Genomic DNA, 18,135 nt, shown 5'->3' on the forward strand with positions numbered 1-18,135 from the left:
TTCTCAGAAGTACAGGCTAACACAGGTCTTTGACTAATGAAGTTTGCAGATGACTGCAAACTAGGAGCCATAATCGAAACTCCTAACGATGTGGACATCCTACAAAAGGGCCTCACTGAAACAGATGCCTGGTGTCAAAGCCATGGCCTCAAGCTCAATGCCAAAAAGTGCATCGTCATCCCCTTTGGTAAAAACTCTGTACCCATGAACTACAACATAGGCGGTAGTATACTTAACACCGAAAGTGTGATAAGAAACCTTGGGACACAGATGGACAGTAGTCTCTCCTTTGATAATCACATCGCCACAGTAGTCAGGAAATTCTTCTATGTGGCACACCTCATCACAAAAGGTTTCTCATCCAGAAAAAAAGAGGTCATTGTTCCCCTCTACTCATCACTCATTAGACTCATTATAGAGTACGACGCCCCTTTTGGTATGTACCTCACAAGACATCTACAACAACTGGAAAGGCCGCAGAAATACCTCACAAAGAGGATTACCAGCCTCAAACAGATGCCCTATGCAGACCATCTCAAAAAACTCCAGCTTTACTCGATCGCATATCGTCTACTCAGAGGTGATCTCTGACTAACATACAAAGCTATGTCAAACCCAGAGCTGTTGGACATGCTCCACTTAAAGAAATCCCAATCCCTCTGAGCTACATGCTCTAGGGACCTAAACCTTGTCACCACAATAAACAGAATGTGCCGGAGGGATAGACTCCTGTCCCAGAGACTTCCCATACTCTGGAATAAACTACCTATCTATATCAAACAAAGCTCCACATTAGCACTCTTCAAGAAAAATCTTGATGATTGGATGGGAAATAGAAAATTCACCCCAGGGATCACTCCTGTGGCTCTGCTCAGACAGTGGCACAGGAAAATAATTTTCTTGGGTGGCAAAAGCCAGGGTACCTTTTTGGCTGGGCTTGTATAGGCCCCAGAGCCGATAGCCTAGTACCTACCTATGAACCAAAAGTGACTTGTATTTGGAACTGTTCATAATTCCCTCCACCATGACTAAAGCCCCAGTTCCAGCTGAAGAAAAACAACCCCAAACCATGAAAATGCCACCACCATGCTTCACCGTGGGGATAGTGTTCTACTGGTGATGCGAAGTGTTGTTTTTGCGCCAAACATACCATTTGGAATCATGGCCAAAAAGTTCAAAATTGGTCGCATTAGACCATAACACATTTTCGCACATGCTTTAGGGAGACCTGATGTATTATTTTGCAAATTTTAGCCGGGTCTGGATGTTTTTCTGTGTAAGAAAAGGCTTCTGTCTTGCAAACCTACCCCATAGTCCAGACATATAGAGAATACGGGAGATTGTTGTCACATGTAGTACACAATCAGTACTTGCCAGAAACTCCTGCAGCTCCTTCAGTGTTGCTGTAGGTTTCTTGGCAGCCTACCTAATTTTCGTCTTGTCTTTTCATCAATTTTGGAGGGACGTCCAGTTCTTTGCAACGTCACTGTTGTACCATATTTTCCCCACTTTTTGATGACTGTCTTCACCGTGTTCCATGGTATAGCCAATGTTATGGAAATTTTTTTGTACCCTTCTCCTGACTGATACCTTTCAACAATGAGATTCCTTTGATGTTTTGTAAGCTCTCTGTGAACCATGGCTTTTGCTATAGCAGGAAACTGAGTAAATGTCAGGAAAATCCTACTACGACAGCTGAACTTTATTTGGGGTTAACCAGAGTCTCTTTAATTGATGGCAGGTGTGTACCCAAGAAGACTGAATGCTGTAATTAAATCAAAAGGTGCTTCAACAAAGTATTAGTTTAAGGGTGTGCACCACTAATGCAACCAGCTTATTGTACACTTTTTATTTTTTATATTTTTTCCCCTAACAGATTTGCTTGTTTTTCAACTGAATTGTACAGGTTATAGGTCTCATTAAAGGTGGGAAAAGTTTTGAAATGATTTATTGTGGTCTCATTTTTTTATATCACAAAAACCTGGCATTTTAACAGGGGTGTGTACACTTTTTATATCCACTGTAAATGGGTGTAGGAATTGTAACACTATGGCAGGGTGAGACTATTTCTCAGCTTAAAAGATCTGCAAGTGTATCCCACTTCTTCAATTCAGAAAAAAGACCTCACAAGCACAGGAAGGAATGCTCTCAACCTGCCACTGTCTGTGATTTTAACACATAGCTAAATCTTCAGTTGAACAAAGATCATTCAACGAACACAACTCTAGCTATGACAATATTCTGCCAGCTTACCTAGGAATATGAGCTACTTTTGTTGGTTTATGCAACAATGAAGCATCTCTGTCAGTTCACAAATGTAAATAAAATTCTACTTTTTGACAAAAACAAAGAGGTCTCCACTGGCTCACCTTAAGATTGCTCCACTGACTTACCTGTAGTTATGAGGGCACCCTGCTGCCGAGCCTGCTCCAGCAAAAGAACTTGTTGCAAAAGAGAAGGATGGTTATGATTGTTGACCTCTCCATCTAGACCCAAACCCGGCAAGCAGCCAGGCAGTGAAGTCGTACTCATGAACTTCCCTGTCAGAGCTCCACCCTGACGTAACGACTGAATTGCCTGCCTTTCTGCTTCTTGCTGGCTTGATAAACTTGGAGATGCCTGTAAGATGTTAACAGAAAGAAAGGAGACTATAAGACAGTTTGGATTTAATAGAAAATATCTTTCACACTGATTTGCACACATGCTGTTAGTAATTTCTTTTTTGTAGGTGTCACAGTACAGGGCTAGACAACAAAACTCCCAACCAGTCTACACTGTGCGTGGGTTGGGTGTATGCCAATCCTGCTGCAAATGCATTCTTATTGACCATAAAACACAAAGATTCATAAGGATGGACAATTAAATTATCTAGTAATATGTAATGATCCACACAACTGAATGACTACCTGACTGGTGTACACCTTAAAGAAAGTAAAAGCACTTCCTGAAGTCTCCCCTGAAAAAGAGCACAGAGCTAGTGAAGCTATCCAAATCAAAAGAATGAACTTAAGTAAATAAACACTGAAGGCTTATCACTGACTCCTTCCCATGTACAGATAAAACAAAATGCAACCTACAGTAATTAATGGACGTTCTCTGTTCCCAGCACAGGTGGGTAACTATTATACATAGTAAATAAGCCTGTCATCACCTCTTGGTAGTATGAATGCACATAATTCACCACTGTCACATACAGGTTTATTAATAACTTCTGCAAGTCCTTTTAGTTTTTCCATAATTTGATACATTTTCTGTTCAAATATTGGGTTACTCTCTGCACTCTCAACATAATTTTACTCATAAAAAATATACTGTTCCTTAAGATCCACGGTGTATCATGCTGGAGTCCATGATTACCCCACCACCTTTTGTCTTTGGTCAGTCTACAGCAAGGGTGACCATGCTCCATTAACACCAACATGTTGGAGTCCATGATCAGAACTAGTATCCTACCTTCCATGCTGAAGTCCCTGATCATCCTTCTTCCCATAGAGTTTGTCCTTAATCAGTCGACAGTAAGGGTGACAGTAGCATGGAGGGAGGGTCACTGCTGATTTTCTCCCCCACACCCTTTGCTTTTGGTCAGTCTACAGCAAAGGTGGCAGCAGCACAGAGGGAGGATCACTGCTGATTAACCCCCACCACCCTTTGTCTTTGGTCAGTCTACAGCAAGGCTGACCATGTTCCATCAGAACTAACATGCTGGATTCCCTGATCATCCTCCACATCCTTTGTCTCTGGTATCAACATTAACATCCTTCCTTCCATGCTGGAGTCCCTGATCACCCCACCACTACCACCACCATAATCCTTTATTTGGTCAGTCTACAGCAAGGGTGACAGCAGCACTGAGGAAGGATCACTGCAGATCTCTCCCCACCATCATTAGCTTTTGGTCATTCTACAGCAAGGGTGACAGCAGCAGAGAGGAGAGGCTCACTGGGAGTGCCTTCTATTGGAAATGGTTAATTTTCTTGTACTTTTTGAGAGGTGGACTGAGTAGGATTTCCAAATAACATCTGTCCCATCCTTCTCACCCTGAAGTAATGATGCCAATATGCTCAGAACGCAATCCACTTGACTCTGCTTCTCCTCTACCTGCACATACACAATCTGACGCCATTCCTAGATGTGGGCTAATGGCATCTCCAATGGATACCATGCTTCTATGTCAGAAAGTAAGACACTGGCAATCTAAACACAGCTATACCCATGGCCATACCTCTCAACCTCTTAAAACAAGAATTTAGGGACAAAGCCAAAAATAATGGAGGGGGGACAAAGGCCCAAAATCAGAGACATTGTTTAAATATTGCCCTTATAATATTAGAAAGCTGCCAGAATATCAGGTTTTGCATTAGCATTCATTTTCATATGGTTATGAAGTCTGAAACTCAAAGTTCTGTCATTATTTAGTGACTTCAATCTCAATGATTTGACAGAAAAAACACAGACTTTAAGAACAGATAAAAATATAAAACAAAAATCTGGACATTCTGTAAACTTCTGGACAGCTTCTTGCCTCCTGTTTGTGCTTACACAGCATGATAGCTACACTATTATCAACATTATGTAAACAAGGCACACTATACATAGGCCCGTAACTAACTCTTACCATAACAATACAGGATATGCAGTCTCATCACAAACCTTTCCTCTCCCATCCACAATCAAAACTGAAATATAATGTACAAGAAAAACAGGGCCAGTGCTTATTTATTTTATTTCATTCAAGGCTGTGTATGGTACACAAGGTTTCTCTTCAGTTCATAGTTATGCATGGAGTGATAAATGAAAAATAAAATTCACGTCAGTAGTGTCATTTCTTCTAAAAGATACCCAAGTAGAGCAGTTAGACTAGCTATCTTTGGCTATCAAGGAGGAGGAGGAATAATGTTAATAATTACAGGGAATTAACTACACTGCATTACATCACTGCTGCTACTAGGTAGACATAATGCTGTATATTAACACAAATGTATTTCAAAGTTTGTGGAACAAAACTACGAAATAAATTTGAAAAAGAGGTAATTTTCATTTCTTACGCTTTTTTTAGTTTCCACCAATCCTCTACCAGATGTAGTATATGCCTTCTTACTCTGCACTGCAGGAGAAGAGAGTGACTGAGGCCTCCTAGTATGGTTCCATCTTGATGGTAGGAAAATGTTTCCTCCTTAGTCCCTTACCTCTTTATCCCCAACCCTCACTTCTTCTTCTTCCGGCTTTTCCAGGTTAGGGGTCGCCACAGTGGATCATCTTGTCTGCTCATGATTGGCACTGGAGTTTTACAGTGTCGAGTTGCCAGCCCGGCACCCAACCTTCCACAGAAGGCACACACATGCCTAGGGCCAATTTAGAGTGTCCAATCCACCCACTGCATGTCTTTAGGGATGTGGGAGGAAACCGGAGCAACTGGAGGAAACCCATGCGACCACAGGGAGGACATGCAGACTCCGCACAAAAGGCACCCCAGCCAAGGATCGAACCAGAGAACTTCTTGCTGTGAGGCAGCAATGCTAACCACTGCACCAACATGGCCACCCATCCCCAACCCTCACTAATGGCATAAAATTGTGTCTACGTGAGTTTGTGCATCTTTGGTCTTGAACAGACACTACCTGTTGTGAAATTTGTCTGATTCTCCCACTCATATAGCTGCCTGGGCTAATGCCTCCTCTCCAATCCCCCTCCCCCCAAAAAAAAAAGGCTGGTGAGCACCACTTGATATGTGCTAAGTCGTACCTCATACTAAAATTTACTGAGAACAGTTAGAGTTTACCTGAACCTAAGTTATTCTTTGGACAATACAGTGACACTAATACTTTCCACCAAAAGAATCCAATTACATACATGTCTTAATCAAGTTAAAAAGCACTACTGTTAATGAAATAAACACAACTGAATTATGAAAAAGATTCTGAAAGATGTGGTGGCAAATCAGGCATGATCTGTATGTATATACTGCAAACCTTTGAAAAAAAGTCCACTGAACAGCTGCTTTCTCTGTTGCTGCTGACATCCAAAGGTGCTGCATTCCTCATGAAATAGTTAACCACCTGGGGTGACTACTGACTTGGAATGCTACAATGTAACTCAGTAAAAGTGGCTGCTTAATAGAAGGAAGCCCACTTAAAATTGTTCTGTTTTTGCCAATCTTCTATATTGTGAGTAAAAGTACAGTGTATTGTTTAATGTACATACAGATAGAATGGGAGTTGGACTTCCATGATAGCTGCACACTGAGTAATAGTTTAATTTGTGTGAAAACAGAAACTCAGAAAAGAGACCCAGTGAATTTGCCTTTCTGATTAAATTTCATTTACTGGCCAGTAAGTGCACTGCCTGGATGCCAGCAAATAAGAAATCTAGAGAACCTGAAAGAAAATCAACAAAAAAGGTGAAGAGAAAACACTGGCTGGGAAGAATCCTGCAGCTGTTCAGGAAAAAGCAGTTCAAGCTGTAGTGTTGGATGCAAGACATAACTTCTAGTAATCTATAGAATAAAAAAGTCAAATGTCCTCAGAGCTGATAAAAACAAACAAAACACTGAAGGAGTATATCAACTCAAATAAAATACTGGAAAAAATGGAAGACGCTTTAAACAGCAGAATCGTGCAGCTGTTCAGGAAAAAGCAGTTCAAGCTGTAGTGTTGGATGCAAGACATAACTTCTAGTAATCTATAGAATAAAAAAGTCAAATGTCCTCAGAGCTGATAAAAACAAACAAAACACTGAAGGAGTATATCAACTCAAATAAAATACTGGAAAAATGGAAGACGCTTTAAACAGATATTCATATAAGCTGAAAAAAATGCAAAACTTAGAGGGTGTAATGAAGAAAAGGATGGTTGAATATGAGATGCTCAAGAAGAGACGTTTCAAAAAATGGCAGAATTAAGAGGACATAGCATGTAGGGAAAACCTGAGATTTTCTGCTGCATCAGAGAAACTGGAAGGAACAGACTGTATTAATTTTATGATAGCACAAATACACAACTAGTCTGGTATTCCACAGCATGAGTTGTTAACTGAAAGGGAACATGGTATGTATGGCCCACACCTGGCTATGAGAAAGCAGCCAACATCTCTATAATAGTAAAGATGCAAGAGTTGATTCTGACAAAACTGTGGCAGAATGACAAAGTACTAAAAGTTGAAGACAGTAGAGTGTTTGTGGAAAATGATTACTCACTGTACACCAGGCAGAAGCATAGTAAATTTATTCCAGCATTTAAGGAATGTCACAGGCAGATGTGAAATTCAAAATGCTGTATCCAGCTATCTTCAGAATATTTTTTTCTGGAAAGTCAAAGTCATTTTTTGATGCAGAGCATACCAAGGAGGAAATAAAAAGGTTTGTCTAACAAAAAGTGAGCTATCAAACAGAACTGCTTCTCACTCTACTGATAATAAAGTCTATAGAGAAACTATGCCAGTAAACCCTTTCCAATGTTCCAAAGGAAAATGCTTGAAAGTTACAGAAAAGCAAACGAGTCGACTAGAAGTACCAGGAGTATGTTGGAAATTAACCAGGGACTGGAGTTGGGAGATGGAGAGCAACAAGAACTCGACCAGCAACTCAGGAATTAAAGAATAAATGTGGGATTACAAAGCATCAACTCACATTTGTCAAATATTACGGAACAAGAAAACCTGGAAATATTGGACTTTTTGACTCTGTTAAACTTGTACAGGAGTCCAAAGCATATGCCCTACTTCACGCCATTAATGTTTAGAAGAACATTAAGGAGAGAGGAAGATGAAGGAAAGAGGTAAAGCAATTTTGGTTCTTAGCAATATTTTTAGAAAACATGACATATACTGCATGCTATACAGTAAAGCATTTTCAGCTATTTTTGTGTGTGTTATAAGGATACTAAGGTAAATGGGTGCCCTTTTTTTCTTTTTTCTTTCTTTCTTTTTGTTTAGTTTTAAGAAATGTAGGTACTGCAATATAAAAAGTGAAAAAATATATGGACAAAAGCATGTTTAAGATAATACACTGTAACCTTAGGTTCTTGAGGGGAGGGACAGGTTGTAAAAGTACACACAGCATGACATAAGTAAAACTGATGTGCTTATTCTTACTTTTGCATAGGGGAATGACTGAATTAAAGCCCTTGGCTTGATCTAACAACAAGTTTTAAGTGGAAGTAAGTAAATAAAAGAACACTGAATACAACAAAAAGTTTTCCTTTAGCAAATAAATGTTCACAGTGCAACATGAGAAGCTTGTAGTTGAAGGCAACTGTGTATCGGGTTCTCATGTTTTTATGGAGACAAGCTGATAAGAAGGCAATAAAAACAGAATACTTTTTTTCAACTGCTAAAAGATAATATTTTCTGAAAGCATTCAAATTGTTTTCTACTTCTGGGATTGGTATAAAGATAAGACAAAAACAGACAGCACTTAGTGTAAGTAGAAGCACAGGCTGTACCATGCATCCTAGCATGGATATCCTTTATTATAGGTCAATTAAAGCCTGAGAGTATAGCTGTTAATCTGAGACAATTGTTCCTACCAGGAGGGTTAAACTTCATTATCTGAAGATCTACAAAGTTTTGTGTGTTTACATTAAGTTAATTATTAACGGGGATGCGTTTGTTATTTTTGTTTGAGGATTTTCATTTAAACAAAATGTCTTGTAAGATGTGACATATGTTCAAATGGATATGAAAAGAAACAACCATCTAAAAGATCAACCTGCCAAACATTAGTGTATGCACGTAACACAAAAGCTGAAACTAGACATTTAAAAAAAGCTGTTACACATAACAAATGGAAATAATAATTCCTTATCATAATGGCAACACTTAGCATATTACCTATGAACGTGAATGACCTCAAAGACATATACAAAAAGAAAGAGTAGTGAAGTATATTAAGAAATGTAGAGTGAAAAGAGCTATGCTATAAGAAACACATTTGGAAAGAACTGAGCATGTAAATCTGATAAAGAAAGGATTTCAGGATGGTTATTCAGCAGAATATCTGAGACAAAGTAAAAGGGGAGTACTTATATTAATTGCTAGAGGAGCTCCAATAGTGATAGAAGAGGAAAAAAATAATAATGGTAGATTTGTAGTAGTAAGGGGCTAATGATAAGGGCAGTGGATTATGCTGGCATGTATTTAAAACCTAAAATTGCCGCAATGGAGCTTAAGAAAATTCTGGGTGAAATAATTAGCTTTCAGCAGGGAATATCACTTATAGGTGGGAAATGGAATTTGATTTGCGACACTGAGGATGTATCTGAGGGGGCTAAAAGGGAAAATATAACAAAACAGGGCAGGTATGTGAAGAAATTTAAGAAAATATTTGGTATGGAAGATGTGAATTCAGTATTAAGATCTTAGAAAGAATTTACATATTACTGTCCAATGTACAAAAACTGAGCTAGGCTAGACAGAAGTTTTACTTCACAGGAACATGTCCATTTAACTGAAAGTTTTGATATGCATCTAATAACTATTTCAGATCGGGCACTACAGAATGGGGAGAATCACAAACAAGAAGTGGCAGAACTGCATACAGCTTAAGAGAAAATAAGGGACTACCTGGATAATAAGCATGAGTTTAGAATGACTGCTGTTATGCTATATTTTTTATAATAACTCCGAGCACAAAAGCTTTTAGCACAACAGCACAGACAACAGAAGTAGAAAGGGTTGTTGCCAAGCTTTGGGAGCTTATAACAAGCAAAATAACCAGAGATCCTGTACAGGCAGTAGAAATATTTTGCAAATTAAAACAAAAAAACTGTATAAAGCAGACAAATGCGGAAATCAAGTAGAAGAACCGATGCAAATGTTTATGGAAGAATTAAATATGCTAACGTTAGAGGTATATGAGGCTCAATTACTAACCGTTAGGGTAGGAGGAGATGAGATAAAACAGTGACATAAACCAATCTAAAGGAAAGTCTCCAGGAATAGATGATACTACTGTGGGAGCTTGGAAGCTAGGAGGCAAGAACGTGATAAAGATCTGGAAGGTTTTGTTTAACAGTATTTTAAAAGGAGGAGACGCACCAACATCCTGGAAGAAAACTGTGGTAGCTGTAATACCAACAGATAGTAACAATCCATCAGATCCAGCTTCATACAGGCTCATTTTGATTCTAAACCATGCTTATAAAATGTTTACATCTATATCGACTAAGAGAATGACAAAGATGATGCCAAAATTGATATATATATGGATCAATTTTTTTTTGTAGAGTGGAGGCAAACATTAGAAAACATTAACAGAACAATGATGATCCAGAAGGAAGCAGAATGTAAGAAAATACCAAAGTTGTGCCTGGCTCTAGATGTAGAAAAATCATTCAACAGAGTAAGCTAGGATTTTATAAGTAGGGCAATGGAAGCATTTGTGTTCCCTGACACAATAATAAGATTAATTAGAAGGATATATGAGGGATTGGAGATGAAAATTAAAGTGCGGTACCATTCGAACAAAGGAATGAAGCAGAGGTGTTGTCTTTCCCCTTTTTTTATTTACATTATATTTAGAAACACTGGCAAAGAAAATAAGGGACACAGAAATTCAAGGATATAATTGGTATGGTAATCAAGGAAAGTTGGCTTTATTTGCAGATGATATTATTTTGTACCTATAAAACCAGAAGACATTTCAGTGTAGTGAAACATTCTAAGACATTTTCAAGTCTTTTCAGGACACAAAATAAATGAAAGGCAATAGCTGTAAACTATGTACCCATATAAAATTGTTTCAGTAATACCCATATTTACAGAGACATGATAAAATACAGTACTGAGGAGTATAGGTTAAAAAGAATTATTTTATGGCAGCTAAGGATACATGGGAAGAGTCTAAACAAAAACTTTACTCCCTAGAACCTCTCTTCACCCAAACGTCTGTGTGATCACTAAGGCATAGTTTAAGCCGCGGACAGTACACCGACAGTGCAAGGTTATAACACCTTCTACACATTTAGACCAACTACTGCACAGAGAGGGACTAAAGGTGGAGGTGTCTCGATTTTTATCAAAAATAAACCTACCTCAAGGCTGGTCAATCAGGACAACGCACTTGAGCTTCTCCATGTTCAAATAACCATAGGCAAAATTCAATACCACTTCTGTGCAAGCTACAGGTCCCCCTCTATGACCTAGAAATCTGTACCATGTATTTACACTTATTGGAAACACTCACCATCCACCAATACTATATTCATGGGTGACTTTAATTACCCCGCTATTAACTTGGATCATATACAACACCAAATGTACAGGCACAGAGATTTCTGGATTTTGTAAACACAAACTCCCAGGACCAGGCTGTCAATACACCAACCAGTGGTGCAACCACACTGGATCTGATCCTCACTAATATGGGAAAGTGCTGCACACACCCTATTGTAATGTCTTTTCTGGTAAGGTCAGACCACAAAATGGTCTCCTTTGAAGTAAAAATAAAACCTGAAACCCCAGCTAATCCTGGAATATTCAGAAATTACTCTAAGGCTAACTTCCTACTATTCAGTGATAGCCAGGCAAAGTTTCAAGCCCCATAAACCCTGAGAACACTACTGCCAATGCAGAACTGTTCACAGAAACCCTATCCAATAGGCCCAGTGTTAGCATTTTGGGGCCCCCAGCAAATGTCAAGTTGGGGGCCCCCTAGGCACTTCCAGTATAAGTATCATCCTGTCAATGCCACCCCTCCTAAGAAACCTTTTAGTTTGTGCTGCAAACTTTTAGGAGTAGTACACAAAGACAGACCTGTAGCAACAAGCTTTTACATTACAACAGGTCTAAGTATCACACTTTGTTGCAACTAAATGCCAGTAACTGTAAGTGTCTCTTTGTTAGACAGGTCAACAATGATGCATCACAATAACTCTATGTACAAGTCTGGCCTTAAATAAAGTGATGACTTAGCCTACTGTTTCAACACCCCACGCACACCCTCCCAGTCCTCTCCTCAGATCCTTCCCCCTTTGGGCTCCCCATACCATGCACATTACTTTTTTCTTCCTTTTCTCACATTTACTCTCAGCTTTTTCAAGAAACCAAAGCTATCTATATGCTCTGAAGTGCATTTAAAAGTTTTTTTTCCCTTTTGCACAACCTTTTCATCCAAAAATGACTTGAACAGAAATTATGATTAAGGAAAGAAATTCAGTGCTGCTGTTCGGCTTCAGTTGTCCTTATATCCTTTCAACAGATCTTTCCTGAGCAAGACAGCACAGTAATAACCATTTAGGAAATAACCCAGATAAGCCAGGGCTCAAGAAGCCATCATTTTACAGATGGTCTGTGATTAATTTTAGAGCATTTTCTACAGCATTTTACTCCAGTGGTGGCCTAAACAAAAATCATAAAAAAGAAAAGAGTTCCAGTCTTATTTTGTTTCTTTCAAGGAAGACATAAGCTGTGACTAAAGCTTAATGTTCAAAGCTGACATAATAGTAATTCACAATAAACTAGCAAGCCAGTTGCTGTGAGGATACACAGATCCTATCTGGGAATACTGCCTGCCTCCCTAACCCCCCACAAAAGGCAGTTACTTTCTATGCATCCCTCTGGTGTTAGATTGGGATGAAAGCAGACGTTCAAACTGCCTTAGTCATATATTTCAAGTGACTGCTGACATACATATACATAGCATGCTTCTCACCCCTAACCCTCAAAGTCAGCCCCATGTATATGTGCCTGATGTGTGATTGTGAGAATTTCAGTAATATATTTTAATTTCTTGCTCCTAGACAGTATGCCACCCATACACAAGCTATAGTAACCTTCTTTTTACACCTATGAGGTCTGTGAGAAAACTAAATAAACAATGACCACACTGTCCACAGCTCAAACACAAGCTATAATGACTTCATATGCACACCTCTAAGGTTTGACTGTGATGAAAATTAAAGTTGTAATAACCACACAATTCCCAGCCCCCAAAACTACAGCAGCTTTCTATACACACACATTTGAGAAGGGCTGGTTTTAGAATGGGTGTGGTTGAAACCAAAGACTATTACAAACTTTATCCTAAAAGGGTCTTATCTCAGCCCTGTTCAGGTTAAACAGCTCAATCAGAAAATCGATACATTTTTTTTCCCATTTTTCTTCAACCAGCAGCAGCTTTTGTGGGGATCCCACGAGAGTCAAGGATGATTAAGGAAGCCCCCAGTATCCATTTATACAGTCTGTTGAGTGGGGAGGCCACCAGACTCCAAGAAGATCGAAGTGTCTGAATGTTCTGTTATATATTTTATGTCTTACTTTTGAAATATAATTACTTGTTAGGTACATTTTTTACTGATACTGAACGATGCACAACAAAAAACAGTTCCCAACAGGGAAAATAACTAAGAAGGTACAAAAAAGTCTCAGGAATTTTTTGTGGTCAATAAAGTTGGCGTGTTCCTGGTCGACTGTTGGGATCGTTTTTTTACCTTTTTTTACATTTTTTACTGATATACAGAAGAATAATGTCTGTGTCCTGGCATTATTGGATGTGTGCACAGATAAAAATCAGTGATATTTTACACACACACACACACACACACAAGCATAAGCCATAGCAGTACTAGTTTTGCACTTATCTCAGAAAATAGCAATACATTGTGCAACATTGGTACTGCCACACCAGACCAGCGACTGCTGTTTAGCAGTTGTCAAACAGCAGCAGGGGTAAGTCAGTTATTTACCTCATTGAGGAGTAATGCATACCTGTCACTGTCCCTGATTTCACAGACCTTCCCTGATTTTGTTCATACTTCTGCTTTCTCCTTCATAAAAAGTTTGATTTGCTGGCAAATCATTCAGGATTACAGTCAATCAATCCAGAGATCTGAGTTTTACATCTACTGTCCAAAAACACATGTTGATGCAAAAGGTGTTATTCTATTAACTTTTTAAGTGAATTAGTCCTGATTCTGACCTTTGATTCGATTATTTTTGGGATTGGATTGAATTCTTAAGAAAAGAAATTTAGAGTTACAGTATCTGGTATTCTGCTTGTATTCATAAAACTCTGTGAAAGAGAAAATCATCCCTTGTATTTATAAAACTCTTTGAAAGAGAGAATCATCCCTGATGATCAGAAGTATCAGCTCTTCTTAAAATCCAAAACTTGCACTGAGATAAGTCCCTCTGGGCTACAGATCTCTCTAGTGCATTATCATCTTCATCCTAAGAGGGTCATATCACAACCCTGTTCAGGTTAAAGAGCTTAATTAGTAAATAAATACATTTTCTCATTTTTACTCAACCAGCAGCAGCTTTTGTGGGGCCCCACACAGTCAAGGATGATTAAGGGGGGCCCCCTGCAGTCACAGGTGTAGCAGGGACGTAAAGCTGGCTACGTAGTTAGTTTTAGCAGAGAAAATGTCCACTAGCAGGATTTAACTAATCCAGGGGCACTATGTCAAGTGTAAAATATTTAATGGTATTCTGTTGCCTGTTACTTGACAAAGCACTGTCACTACAACAAGAAATATCTTTGAATTTTAAAGGAGATATAAATAAGAGTTATTACACCCATGTGGTTTATTAAGTATACAATAATGTTGTACTAGCTTTTGTTGGTTTGACAGACGTTACAAAATATCAGGATAAGATAACATGCTGTGGTTGGGGGCCCCCAGGGAACTGAGGACCCCCAGCGACCGCAGGGTCGCTGGTGCCTAAAGCCGGCAATGCTATCCAAGCATGTTAACAACTGCACAGATGCATCTGTACCCAACAGGAAGAAGTACAGAACTATCTCAAAAAACAAGCCACCCTGGTGGATTCACAATATAGGTGAAGCAACCATCAGGAAAAAAGCACTCTCATCGAACTAAACAAACAACACAGAGGACAAATAAAGTCTAGCAAAGCCATATTTGAGGCAAATTTGGCCTCCCAGGCCAAGGACAACCACAAGGCATTCTTTAGCAATGTCCACAACCTCAAAGGTTATACACAATTGTGTGCAGAGATCATTGTAAATGGAGCCACCTACACTGATCCAGAAGATATAGCAAACCTACTGGCTGACAAATTAATCTCCAACTTTATCCCCCTCTTCCCCTCAACCTTCTCTCAGGAAATACCATTAAATATACCTACCCTGCTATCACTAGGGCACAGGTGTTTAATGCTCTCTCTAAGGCCAAGAACACTGCATCAATGGGCCCAGACAATATCCCAGGATGCCTTCTAAATAGCATGAAATATGACCTATCAGGCCTGCTGGAATTGCTATTTAACTATAGCCTCCAAACAGGTTTTGTGCAGCATGAATAGAAAACAGCAACAGTCATCCCTCTGCACAAAGGTGGGCTATCTACAGACCCTAGAAACTACAGACCTATAAGTCTCACTAGCCTCATATGTAAAGCAATGGAAAGAATCATCATAGAAATGATCAGTAATGGCATATGAAACCTGCAGACACTGGACCCAACACTATTTGGTTTCATCAAGGGCAAATCATGCCAACTCACCCTGGTGGACTTCTTTGAGAAGGTCACCAAAGCAATGGATGAGGGCAAAATTGTTCACACTGCCTACCTTGACCTGGCCAAGGCATTTGACACAATACCCCACTTGGGCATTATTGACAAACAAACAGTTATGTACAAACCCTTACTTCAACTAGTGGATAGCCAACTGGCTCACAGACAGGACCCAGGACGTTAGAACTGGGGAGTCCACCTTTACAAAGAGTCCAGTCACAAGCAGAGTCCCTCAGGGATTGGTCCTGAGACCACTACTTTTTGGCATTTACTTCTCTGAAGTAAAGACCAATATCAGTGGCCTCTGTCTAACTAAATTTCCTGATGAGTGCAAATTAGAAGCTGTCATTGAATCACTCATCAGCACAAATGTTCTCCAGGAAGGGCTGGCACAGGCAAACAAATGGTGTCAGAGCCATGGACTAAAACTTAAAGCCAAGTAATGCATAATAGTGTCCTTCGGAAAGTCATCAACCCCTGACAGCTATCATACTGACAACATACCCCTCACAGTTGACCCCCCAGTAGTCAGGGATTTGAGGACCCACATAGACAAAAATCTAGCCTTTGACCATCACGTGTCTACAGTAGTTGGGAAATCATTCTATGTTGTGCACCTTATAAACAAAGGTATGGCATCTAGGTCCAAGGTAGTCATTGTTCCACTGCATTCGGCATTTGTCAGACCTATTACTGGGTACAATGCTGCCTTTGGTATAACAGGCATATCCAGAAATTGGAATGTCCAGAGAGATTCCTCACTAAAAGAATACAGGGCATAAGTAACATGTCCTATGTAGACCACCTCAACGCCCTGTTCCTGTATTCAGTCTCCTGCAGGCTGTTGAAAGGAGATATATGTCTGGCATACAAGGCATTGTCAGACCCCACTCTGAAGGACCTCCTGCATATCCAGAAAACAAACAGCAGCAAAATTACCCATTCTAAAGACTTAAACCTTGCCTGTGCTATAAACAGGATGTGCTGGAGAGACATGTATTTATCCCAGAGACTTCCCCATCCATGTCAAGCAGAGTTCCTCCCTAACACAATTCAAATGCAACTTGGACAATTGGATGGGGAACAGGAAATTCATCCCTGGTTTGGCACCTCTGTCTCTAATGGACACAGGTAGCCTGTAAATGGTTAATCTCCCAGGACCCTGCTTGTAAATGTTTCACCTCCCAAACCCCTACGTACACTTATCAAGGGTATCAGAGCTTGTCAGAGAGTCGGGCTGCATGTCTAGGCTTAAAAAGGCACCTGTGGTCATTAAGCTAGTAAACACATATGAACCTATTAAGACACTAAACAGAAGACAATACAAAAACTGAGAAACTGGAAGTTTTATGGATATGGACAGAAAGATGCAAGCAGTGAAAATGTTTTTAGTCTTTTTACTTTTATACACAGGTCAGGCATATTTTTATCAACTAGAGATGACATTGTGGATGGAAATTAATAGAGTTGAAGGATTTTATCTGTGAGGGGAAGAGGGCAACAGTCAAGTGGCATAATTTGATCCTTCCAACAGAACAAGGTGGTTTGGCATTACCTTATTTGAAGGGTATTTCAGAGCTACAGTGTTAAGGCTCCTATACATAGCACAAGCAGAAAGCTATAATTCAAAGCAGACAGGGATGATGATGAAACAGGGTAAATCTGTAGAAATAAGGACAGTCTGGGATTTTGGATGCAGATCCTTAAGGAAAATAATAGTAACCATGTAGAATATTACATTCAGTAAGTAGCAGAAAGTATTCTAAGCACTAAGCCAACACGAAAATGCAGAATGGAGGACTCTACTAATAGGGATGACTGTAGCCAAGAGGGGACTGGAATTTACTGGAGAAAACCTGTAACGGAAAGGTATTGGGAGCAAATAATTAGAGAGGGAAAAGAATGGGAAGAGGCCAAGAATACATTTAGACTGCAGGTTAGAGACTGCCTTATCTATGAAGAATTGATATCAGAGTACAGGCAAAGACAAAGTAATAGCAGGATTCTAAGTGAAAGATGAGCTCTGGCAGAGTTTTTAGTAGAGCCTAGAACAAAAGCAGCTGTTAAAAAGGGATAATTATTATTATTATATAAAATATTATATGATAGTTATAGGAATCAATCACAGAAGGGTGGAAAGGATTGAGAAGAGAGACTGGACAAGTAATCCACAAAGAAATAATGGGAGAATATATCTATCTAGATAGATAGATATAGGACTCTCAAATAAGCAATGAAGTCTAGAAGATTAGGATTTTTGCTTGGAAGTATTTGCATACATATTTTTACAACCCAAGCAGACTCCAAATATTTTTTTCCTCAGGTAGACTGCTATAATGTTAGAGACTGCATTTGGGAGTGTAATGAGTTGGCAGACTTTAAAAACTCCCTACATCCCTTTGGTAAAAACTCTGTACCCATGACCTACTACATAGACAGCAGTCTACTTAACACCGAATGTGTGATAAGAGACCTTGGGACCCAGGTGGACAGTAGTCTGTCCTTTGATGGTCACATCACCACAGTAGTCAGGAAGTCCTTCTATGTGGCACACCTCATCATAAAAGGGTTCTCATCCAGGAAAAAAGAGGTCATTGTTCCCCTCTACTCGACACTCATTAGGCCCATTATAGAGTACAATGCCCCTTTTGGAATGTACCTC

The 18,135-nt window shown here is 39.4% G+C and overlaps 1 protein-coding gene across 6 annotated transcripts in view; it reads right to left on the reverse strand.

Moving 5' to 3' along the window:
* HDAC5 (histone deacetylase 5) overlaps positions 1-18,135 on the reverse strand; it is a 2,571,411-nt gene that overhangs the window by 560,655 nt on the left and 1,992,621 nt on the right. For all 6 annotated transcript variants that reach the window (XM_044055165.1, XM_044055164.1, XM_044055163.1 and 3 more), the window contains one exon: positions 2,394-2,619. In XM_044055165.1, the coding sequence (XP_043911100.1) occupies positions 2,394-2,619 (226 nt within the window). The remainder of the gene's footprint in view (positions 1-2,393; positions 2,620-18,135) is intronic.

Source organism: Protopterus annectens, chromosome 13.part0 (genome assembly GCF_019279795.1).
Source record: "Protopterus annectens isolate FY-2018-M chromosome 13.part0, PAN1.0, whole genome shotgun sequence".
Classification (NCBI taxonomy): domain Eukaryota; kingdom Metazoa; phylum Chordata; order Ceratodontiformes; family Protopteridae; genus Protopterus; species Protopterus annectens.